At 41.9% G+C, this 11,033-nt stretch overlaps 1 protein-coding gene across 1 annotated transcript; it reads left to right on the plus strand.

Annotated features, from left to right (window-relative positions):
• The first annotated feature begins 402 nt into the window (after positions 1 to 402).
• GPA33 (glycoprotein A33) lies at positions 403 to 10,788 on the plus strand. The gene is made up of 7 exons (XM_065626696.1): positions 403 to 442; positions 5,055 to 5,206; positions 6,112 to 6,322; positions 6,872 to 7,030; positions 9,280 to 9,393; positions 9,926 to 10,049; positions 10,707 to 10,788. Exons 1-7 carry the CDS (start codon positions 409 to 411, stop codon positions 10,786 to 10,788), a joined length of 876 nt encoding a protein of 291 aa, XP_065482768.1. The 5' UTR covers positions 403 to 408.
• Positions 10,789 to 11,033: the final 245 nt, after the last annotated feature.

An 11,033-nucleotide genomic window follows, 5' to 3' on the forward strand; every position in this document is an offset into this window, starting at 1 on the left:
TTAAGTTAATTGGAGTCGAAATTTATTACACTCCCAGTCACCGCACCCTTCCCTTTGCCTCTTCTCTTGCTTCATGTACCTGTGTGTTAGGAGAAACTGGGAAAGGCAGTTTAATTGGGGAAGAAAGTTCACAACTGGGGAAGAAAGTTCACGAGTCTCCTCTCTGCCCCTAGGCAGAGAGCAGCAAGCAATGTCAAAGCCTACTGGTGATCTGGCGTGTCATTCTAGCTGGGAGGGGAGTGGCAGACTAGAGAAGAAGCACTTTAGAAGAAACTGAGGAAGTAGTGAACCTGTGATGCCATTGTGAAGCAGCCATTCAGCTAAAGCCAGTTACCTACCCGGCCACCTAAAGACTACAAGGAAAAGCACCTTCCTCATTTCACCAAAGGACAGATGAGGAGGACAGCAATGAAAAGACTCTGGCTGTTCGTTTTCAGTGCAAGTGAGTACTAATTTGATTATGTCCTCAAGGGTCGGGTAGAAGGAAACAGCACCACAAAGTCTGAGTATTCCAACGGACTTTGTGTGTTTCGTTTTTGTTTACTAAAAGTTCCTTCATGTTTATGATCAGGCAAGTGTGTTTACCGTCTCTGTGCTCTATGTCCAGACTCACAGGCATCTAAAGCCCCAAGACAGTGTTTGGAACAGGAAGAGAATGCTATTCCTCATCAGGCCGAAAATATTTTTTTAAAAAACAGTTCTAATGTCTTCTATTAAATACAGTGTTTACCTCTGAGGAAGGAACTTCCTCAACTGGAAGTGGAAAAGTCCTTCGGTTTTATTCTTTTATACATAAATCTGCATGTAGCATAATATCTCCATAAGTTTAAATCCTACTATTTATATGTACTCCAATACAGGTTTTGATCTCCGTATATTATTCATGTCGAGGGGATGCACAACGGTCCCTACTAACACATGTAAATCAGCCAGCTTGCCCCTGGCCCTCATCACAGACTTGCCCTTTCTCATCCTGCTTGCGGAGCCTGCAGTCTCAGTTCTACTGCTGCCCACCTGTTCCATTTTCTTATACCAATGCTCTTACACCTTCCTGCAGGCTTCAAACAAAGCTACACACCTGGAAATCACTTGTTGGGGATTTTTGGTGTGGCTCTTTTTTTTCTTTTTTTACCAAAAGTCCTGAAAACGTCACTTCAACAACAAGACCCACAAGAAGGAAATTCATAGTTTAACATAATTACAAAAAGCGGATGTGCTCCATATGCAACAAATGTGACTTGGGTCATGATTTGATGATCATTATGTAAATTGTAATTGGTATTCATTCTCCTTTTTCATTATTCTCGCTTTTCATGCTATCCAAATTAGAGATGGGAAAATTTTCAGAGCAGAAATAAGTATGTTGGGTGAAGCTCTTCTTGCTTGTTTCAGTGGGACTCAAATGGTAATAATAATTCAGTGTTAAAATACTGGCCTGTAGAAGTTTTTTCGAGAAGGTGTCGTAGATTCCTGCACTGCACCAGAGTAGAGAAACTGCACAGCACATGGCAGTGCAGTGTTGGGATGCTGGAGCTGCCCTGAATGAGCTGCACCAGGACCTTGGCGCAGGCTGACTTCTGCTGCACAGCTTTTCACTGCAGTTGTGTGAATAACTGGTACTGTATACTTGCTGAAGGAAGAGCCCCTAATGGTCATTCTGAATCAAACAAAATATTTACTTTTAATGCAAATTTCACATTTAAGAGGTTTCCCCTCTCCCACTCTGGAATTAAATTTCAGCTAAATTCTAAGGTAAAGTATTGAAGAATTAAAATCAGAGCATTTCCTTGTAAAAGTAAAGTAACACATTTCCACTTTTCCTACTTTTCTCACTAGCCAAATCTGCCAAAACAAACTAACAATAATAATTTTGCTTGATTTTTTCAGCAAACAAAATATTCCTCTGTTTCCAGCTCTATCAATTGCCCTTCATCATGTTTTGATTAACACTAACACGACTTTGATTTTCTTCTTCCTTTGTACAAGTACAAATGTTTAAGTTGGACAGAGATAAAACCTTTCTCTATTTCTTAAACTGCTACAGACATACTAATTAATAACACCAAAAAAAAGTAATTCTAAGGCTTAAATCTAGGTGACACCGTCCTTCTAGTACTACACAGGCTGTTCACCCTCCCTCCTTTTCAGGGTTCTTTCAGAATTGGGCATCTCCTCCCTTCAGCTGTACTTTGAATAGTTTCTGTTTTCTCTCAGAAAAAAAACCCTACTCCCGAAGACTAAACCCTAATTTTTAGACATGCTGTGACTGGCTGGCTGTTGGTGACTTTGAAAAAGTAAAATGTGGTGAGAAGGCAGAAGGACGAAATTGGCGTAAATGGCATCCCAGAATGAAACCAGGCAGCTTCCCAAGAGCCAGAAGGAGCCCAAAGAAGGAAGGAGTGAGAGCCAGAAAGAAATGTCGTGGATGAAAAACAGGAGAGCATCAGAAGTCAGACACTAGGGTGGTAGCAACAGAGGAATAAGCAGTCTTGCTTGTTACGGGCTGTCTCTTTTACACGGCATTTGGCTCAGCTGTTTCCTGACTCTGCACTGAAGACATGCTTGGAAAAAAACCCAAATATCTTATTTACTGTTTGATTTGAGTCATCCAATTGGAAGAAGGAAAAGCACTTGTAAAAGGGAAGCCTTAGGGTTAGGCAGTTTCTTCTCTGCCTCAGGACTAAGTTAGTGACCTGTCAGTGAATCCCGGTCTGGTGGAACCAGGTTTTGAGTGACAAAAGGATCAGAAAATGTGTTTTGCTCCATTTCCTGGTACACATGGCGGTGCTTTTCACCTAAATTCAAGAAAGCATCTCTCTCCAGTCATGACGGGCAATGGGGGAGTTTTCATAGGTGTCTCTCATATAGAAGGCATGATGAAAAACAGTCAGAAAGAGCCCTGGAGCTACACAAACACAGCCGTTGCACTGGGTGCTCCAGAGCAGGGAAAGACCTGGGAGTGGCTGCAATAAAACCATGCTAGAAGTACTTTGCCCTGCTGGTTTCCTTCTCACAGCCATCAGCAGCTGTAAATGAATTAATCCCCGAGAGAACAGAAACCACTACCGCCATGTCACAGAAGAAAAAACTAAAATGCACTCTTAACTAATTAACTATGCAAGACCACGGAACAATTTGGTTACGGATGGGGAATGCAGAAAGGTGGGAACTTCAGCTAGAAGCATCCTGCTGTGGTCACTCGGCCTCTCCTTACCAGGACACTAACAAGCACGGAAGGCAGTCTTTGCACTCCTGCTGAAAATGTCTGGAGCTTCTTCTGAAGACAGCTGTGGAAGGGAGGGCATGCCTGCCTGGCAGTGAGGAAAGAGGGGTGCAGGGGAGGGAAAGGTTTGGCTGCTGTGAATATTCCCATCAAACTCCTCTCAGGAATGGGAAGACGCAGCAGTTCTCTAAGTACAGGCCACTTCTAAGAAGAGACTTGAGGGATCATTTGCTATGGAGAACAGACTGGATCTGGGAAGCTGTTACAGAATTTCTTGCCTCTCCTGAGGGGGAGCAGATCCCCACGCCAACTGTCCCACATTACCTGGTACAAGTATCTGAATTGCTACCAGCAGGTTCCTAGCATAGTGACAACAAAACCTTTTGAGTCCCTATGTTGTTGTTTTCTAAGAGACACTATCATTCACTGCTGTTATAGTCAAGGATCTGGTAGTCAACTTGCTAGTGGCTTACTGTTACTGATCAAATGCATGTGGCTGTCATCTTTTCCTGACTGAAAAAGTATGTATTCACAGTCAGTTTGCAACTCAAGGTGGAATCTAGATGTCCTTTGTTCTCTCCCTTACACATTACATTTCCTTATGGATCTAATCTGGACAGAGATAGGGCAGAATAAGGAGCCAAAGTTTTCTAGATGGCAACTTTTCAGTCAAATCCTCTCTGGGGAACACTGACCCAGCCTGGTTCTTTCAGAAGCAAACCTTCACCACCACACACAGCGCCTCTCTCAGGGAGAACATACATCTCTGCCCTCCTCCACTTTCCTCCTTACTGGACCATCTTCCTCTTTGCCATGGGACTGCCTCTGAGCAGCACTCCCCTTCTTGTCTCCCTGCACTCTGTTTAACTGGTTTCAGATGTAGACTTTTTTCAAATGGTTCGGTCTGGTGCCATTTAAAAAACAAGTCAAAACAAAAAACCCACAACACCACCACCAAACAGACAAACAACAAAATGTCTCTAAGGAGAAAGCAGGTGCTTTTAAACATAGGTTCCCACAGGCATGAAGGTCACCTATGGCAGGGCAGAGGTAAAACTGCAGCCCACTTCTGACAATAACTAAGACCTGCCACTAGCTAATGCTCAGGTGTGAAGAATTAGGCATCAAGTCTAATGGAACACGGTGTACAAGAAACACCTAACTGCATGCTTCATCAGGGCACAGAGGTATTTCTGTTTTACTCAAATCTCAGCTATTCCTGTGCTCCACAGGCAGCAGCTACAGTTTGTGGAGAAAGGTGACTACTACCCTACTCATTTTTTAAAAACAAACAGCTGTTCTTCTCTTGTCTTTGCTTTTCTAGATTTTTCTCTTTTCGGGGTATTACATGAACAGGTTTTGATTCCCTCTCACAAAATGCCACTCCTCTAGGTACTTGGATTGAGGCAAGTTATTTGATAGTTTTCCTGATCCATGAAATTTGCCAAGATCAATTTGTTAGTTGAGCCTGAATCCTTAAGACCGCTGATGCGCTTGTATTATCTGTTTACTTGCCTCCCTCTTTACATTTAGAACTGTCAAAGCATGTCAGTCACACTAAAGAGGGCTCAAAAAAAAATCTTTATGAACTCCATAGCAATGTGTGTCCAGGTAAAGAAGAGGGAAGCAAGGAACGGAAAGCAGAGTTTAGCTCTTAGCCATCCTGTGCAGCAGCTTTCTATAGTCAAACACCACCTCTTGCTCAGTGAGGAATCTCATAGATGACAGAAGGGATACGGGGTTATTTTGGCATGTAAGAAAGTCAAAGAGACAAACCATGGAATCCAGATGTTGTTAGTTTTGCTGATTGCAGAACTTATTCTCTTCCTAGTTCTGGTGACTGCTCACGCCCTCACTGTGGAAGCACCTACCAAGGAAGTACAAGTGGCACAAGGGAACGACGTTACTCTCGGCTGTAATTTTAAAACTGATGCTACTATTGACTCAGCAGACATTGTGGTCTGGAGTAACATCAAAACTGCGGTAAATCAACTTGCATAAAGAAACATGATAGGGCACACAAGAGGGGTTGGGAGGAGAGATGCAAGCAGGACTGTGGGTGGGAATGTGTGTTGGAAGAAAAAGATTCCTTGAAGACTTTCTCTAGTCTCAGAACTATACAAATCGAAGCTCTGATTCTAGATGAAATTTATTCTAATCTATTGCATGATCCTAGGCAAGCCCACATCCTTCTCTTTTCTCTGTCTTGGTCTTCCATCTGTGTACTGAGGGTGCATCACCGTATATACTGTGGGTTTACATCTATTAACATACATTAAATACTTGGATACTTTCTAAAAATATATTCATCTTTTAAGTATGTCTATTATATGTATATATACATATCACTGATGCTATATAAAAAGTTTTAAATTGATGATAATAGTACATGGAGAGAATCTTGAAGTCTCCTACATTCACATGGAATATTTGAAGGTAAAGAAACTTCTGAAGTTCTCCTTGACTTACTGGGAATTAGTGAGAGAGGAAGCAGCCTTTGGAGATCTCCTTGCAGTAACTGCCAAGAGTTTCTTCTCTGAAGATCCTTGCTGGAAGAGAGCAAGGGAGTTTGCGTAATCATAGGGAGATTTGACAGACAGATGGATCTCTGTAGACAAGTCTCACAGTGTCCTGTCATGGAGAGGAAAGGTGAATAAGCCCCAGCAAAAGAAGTCATTTTTTTCTGACTTTAGATAAGGTGGAAGAAGGGGATTCCACACAGAAACCCAGATTGGTTTGAATTTTTATGTTTTTCTTGGCTTTTTGGCAAACTAGGACAGCTTAAGACTCTCTTTTCCAAGCTGCTCTTTTCTAAGGGTGGGCTAATCCACTGAGGTTGTAGATTCACACAGAAGAAACTAAGATTGATCATTTTCCCTCCCTATCAGGTTGATGTTGTCACTAGGTATTTTGATGGACTCGTACAGTATGGCAAAGGCTATGAAGACCGTATACAGTTTAGTGGTGATTTAAACAAAAAAGACATCAGCATCACCATCAAAGCAGTGACCATGGAAGACAATGGGACATATGTATGCAGTGTTCGTCTACGGCATGACCCCCCCAGGCAGGCTGCAACCGTGGGTCTTTTCGTCCTTGGTAAGCATGATGGAGACAACACCAGATCCACTAGATAAAACACTGACCTTCCTCTAATATCCACATTGGTTTATACAACAGATTTTCTACCAGAAAAAAATTTTCCAGGAAGTCATCATCCACAATTCCATTTTTGGTCTTTTCCTACTGCTATGGAAGTAGGTTGGAAGGTTTAGAGCACCCAAATCCCTTAGATACCTGGCTGTAGAAAACAGTCTTTAGAGTTGTATAGTTCACTTCCCTGATAACCCCTGCCTCATTACACAGCATTCCTCATTCTCCCTGTGGCTTGTCATACTTGTTATCAAAGGACGAGTTACCCAACACTATTAGACATATCTCAAAAAGCATCTTACAATTCCTTCTTGGCTGAGCAGTGCCAAGAAGGGAGAAAGAAATTAAAGACAAGTTCACTCCAGTTCCTTTGAGAAGAAGGTGGTATGTGCAAACCAGCATTTGTTTAGCAAGAATAAAAACCACAGATGCAGCAGACAAGATGAAACAAAAAACTATTTCTGATTAATAAAAGTCCTTTTTTTCTTCCTTCAGTTGCACCATCCAAGCCAGAGTGCAAGATTTTGGGGACAGCAGAATATGGACAGACAATCAATCTGACCTGCACTTCTCATGAGGGCTCCCCAAAGCCCAAATATACTTGGCAAAGCTTCAATGTACAAAATGAGCCCCGTCCACTACAAACAACACAAGGTATGGGAAATTCGAAGTCAGCACATCTTTGAGCTCTCTGTAGATTACGGTTGGAAGTATTTTGAAAAGCAAATACAAAAACACACTTAAGGCTTTTTCTAGGAAGTTCTCTGACCAGGATTTTGAAAAGCTGTCCTTTTGATACAAGACATGCTCATGAGTAACTTAGCAGGGGGAAAAGGACTTTTACATGAAGTAACGATGGTCAGTAGGATTTTCACTTCAGCTGTCACTTGGTGAGAAAGCTGACTCACTCTGGAAGCAGACAGAAATAATTACTTCTCAATTGCTCGGTGTAAGCGGGGCAAAACATGAAGGAACAACATCAAGGTTGCTAACTGGTGTGCCTTTATATCCCAGCTTGCTCAACAATGACCAGGTCACTTTCTGTGGTGCAGACAAACAAAAGTTGGCTCTGGAAGCTACTTTCCTTTCAGAGGTGACTCCTCACATAGAGGAAAGTGCTATCACAAAGAGTTACACCATTCCTGCTTTGAGCATAAAAGAGGTTTCTGGTTCTTTAGGACTGTCACATAGGCCTCAATATTTTATTTGCTTTAAGTCAGAATCTGGGGAGGAAAAAAAAAAGTAACCGAATTTCCATGACAGGACCTTTTGTAGAACGATTCACACAGAAATGTGGGTTTAATAGTCTTTGAAGTGTAGTAGTGGCAGAGGGCTCTCTTATTCCTTTCAACAAATTTTTTTTCTTCCTGGTATGTTCAGCTCCAGAAAGATGGAGTATCCAAACCCACGCTTTTTGGTTTAAGTTACTGTAGCATAGCTAAGGAGGTAAACAAAATATGTTCAGACTCAATTCAACACTCACTCGACAATTCTTGAACAAATTACGCAAAAGACAAAATGTCACCAGGCACACAAACCTTATTCACTTGACTGGCCACTAAGTGGTGCCAAGGCATCACACACAGCCCTGAACATATTGGGATTTGTCATCTTACAGCAGTGTCATCCTGTTCTTCCCTGGGACAGGAGCCTCTTCTCATGCATTTCCACCTCATTTCTGTTTGTGTCAGAGCACCGATATCCAAGTAGTGTGCCAGGTGTCCTCTTCTGCCCCAAGCTGGCTGCATGTCCTACAGTCACGACAAGCAATTTCTTTCTGTGCCAACCAAGTCCCAACACTGCAGAGTGTGCAGAATCCCCTTAGGAGCTGCTCCAAAATTGAAAATATCTGACCCGCATCATTCCCACTTTGTCTCATTGGTCAAGTACTTTTCACTTAATTTAGGAGAACTTACAGTCCGGTAATAGACTGCAACTCTGAGAGCTACAAACAACACTCTGCAAAAAAATAGAGAACTAATCAGGGACAGTATGTAGAAACTGAAAAAAAAAAAAAAAAAAAAAGCATGAAGCCTGTCATTTCTTGGCTTGCATGCTCTTTTACTATTTGCCACCAGGAGCCAGCAGAGACTTAACAGAATCCCAGTCCTACAAGCAGGCTGGAAAGAAAGGAGATCACAGTGAAAATAAAACAGGAAAGTCACTGAAAAGTATTCAGACCCTTTTGCTTTTAGAGAGGGAATCTGGACCTTTATCAGTAGATCACAGGCAAAAAGCATGGACTATGCATACAGATGTCAGCTGGAGATGTAACAAAAACAAAAACTGACTGCTTGAGCAGACAGAGCTAAGCTTTAGTATATGGTTCTGAGCTCTGTTAGACTGGACAGAAAACATCGGTATCGTAGCAATCCCACGTCACTACATTTCTGTTCCTTCATTTACTTTCACAGCCTGCTGACATCTCCAGACTAGAAAACTATTTCCCCCACTGCTAAACAATTCAGATCTGAAATCCTAAGAGCTGGAGGATTAAAAAGCTTTTTGTTGTTTTACAAGTTCATTCATCAGATGGCCAGTTCTCAAAGTCAGATGCTGGTTTGGTCCATCTTACGTTTCTCAGCAAAATCCACCGGAAAAGAGCCTTCACTGAACACACATACTTCTTTACTCTCCACCTACAATTTTCTTTCTAAAAGGAATGCTCAAATCCCACGTGTTCCCTATAATCAAAGGAGCACACTTCCGTTTGTCCTCCCAAAAATCATAATAAGACCTAGGGACTAGGATGGCACCTCCTGAGCAAGACAGAGCAATCCATCAGCTTTAATAGCCTCTCATCACTCCCACTACCCAAGGCTGGAATTGAAGGGCTGCTGTCCTCACTTCCTTCTCTGCTTTAATTATTTTCTTTTTTGGGCTTCATTTGTGTTTTGCAACAGGGGAACAAATAACTCTGAAGAACATCTCGGCAGATACCTCTGGCTTTTATATCTGCACTTCAACAAACATCGTGGGAAAGGAATTTTGCAACATGACAGTCAGTGTTCTGCCACGTAAGTGAGGGGGTTGCTTACTAGAAAACTAGTAACAGAGAAAGTACCATAGCCAAGTGGAGAAGTATATTAACTGAGTGCATGCAGACAGAAGTATAAAGTTCTGCTTTCTCTCAAAAAAATAGCACTTTTTTACCTTTAAGATAGATTCTCTGCATTGGTTTACATGCTCATAGAGCACTCACTAATTCATACGGTTAGCTCATAGATAACAAAAAAAAAAAGTGTAGAGTGAGAGTGAGATAGGCCTGAGCCCCCAAAGTCTGAATCTAAACTTTGTTATGAAGTGCATCAGGTGTTCAGATCCAGAGGCTCCTCCCTATCACCACCTGACTGCTCCTGCAGATTTATCAGCTACCCAGTGCAGAGTAAATTCCAGTTGCTGTAGTCAAAAAAACATGTGGCTTCCACACAGCCTGGATCTGCTAATGAGATCTGACATCTGGTGGTGGGATTTGAAGTCCAGTGATTGCGCTGACTGCATTTGAGATCATTCTCACTGCAACGGACTAATTCTTTTCTTCCTGTATAGCTTCCATGAACATAGCTCTTTATGCTGGCATCATCGGTGGGGTTGTTGCTGCAATTATAGTTATTGGTATTGTAGTCTATTTCTGCTTCTGTCGGGAGGAAATGAACAAGGACTATGAGATGACGTAAGTACCTTTCTCTAGAAAACTGAATGGAACATATGAAGGGCTCACGTTCTCTCTCCAGCACCAACATATGGAGTGGAAAGCAGAGCAGAAAAAAAGAAATCAAGGGAAGTGTCCACTGCTTTCTCCTTTCAGTTTCTACCCTAGTGGCTCCCACTTATTCTTACAGAATATACCCAGTATCACCAGACATCGTTGTGGTCTCTGGGGTAGAACACAAACATTCAAACCTTGGGACTGAATTAGCAAGCCCAAGTCAGTCAAGCACCCAGAGCTACTTGATATTTCTCTGCATCCCTATAGATATTTCTGCCCTTGACATCCTAAATCACCATGAGGCTCTGTATTCAGAATTATCACTCCACAACAGAAACCTTTTGTTTATTCTCACGATGGAAAGAGATCATTGAAAGAAAAGTAGGATAAGAAAAAAAAAAAAAATAGACCAGTCACCCTTCCTCTACATACATGCTATGGGGAAAAAAAAAGTAGCTCACGCGCCTCTTTAAATCACCAAAAACACTTAATTTATGGATTTCAGTTTGGTACACTTCCAGGTCAGCTTAGAGCAGTCTAAAACCATTCTAACACAAAATATCTCCAGTAAAATTTCTAGCTGGTTTTAATTAACATCTCTACTCCTGAACAATGTTCTAGGGAGAGAGAAGACAGAAATGAACCCACCACAGAGCAGCCTACAACGAATCAGAGAGCAGAGGATGAAGTTGAAGATGAATGAAGAAGCAGCACACCAGTGTCATCTTCAGGATTTGTGAAGACACAGACACCACTGGAGAAAATAAATCAATTCCTCTTTCTTACTGCAAGAAGGTTTTTTTTGAATAATAAAATGAAAGGTAATGGCTCTGCCTTCAAGTTCTGGGAGACAATATCCTCATCTCCCTGGAAAGAAGTGCCTAACATACAATGAGTACTAATATACAACCTCACAGCAAAAAAATGCATGTGAAGCACTGTTTTACC

This window comes from Caloenas nicobarica, chromosome 1, assembly GCF_036013445.1.
Source record: "Caloenas nicobarica isolate bCalNic1 chromosome 1, bCalNic1.hap1, whole genome shotgun sequence".
Lineage (NCBI taxonomy): Eukaryota > Metazoa > Chordata > Aves > Columbiformes > Columbidae > Caloenas > Caloenas nicobarica.

Excerpts from the sequence above, each read along its gene's own strand:
- GPA33 (XM_065626696.1), top strand. The coding sequence starts at position 409 with ATGAAAAGACTCTGGCTGTTCGTTTTCAGTGCAA. Across the intron at positions 443-5,054 it reads GCTGTTCGTTTTCAGTGCAA|TTCTGGTGACTGCTCACGCC; the intron begins GTGAGTACTAAT and ends TTCTCTTCCTAG. Across the intron at positions 6,323-6,871 it reads CGTGGGTCTTTTCGTCCTTG|TTGCACCATCCAAGCCAGAG; the intron begins GTAAGCATGATG and ends TTCTTCCTTCAG.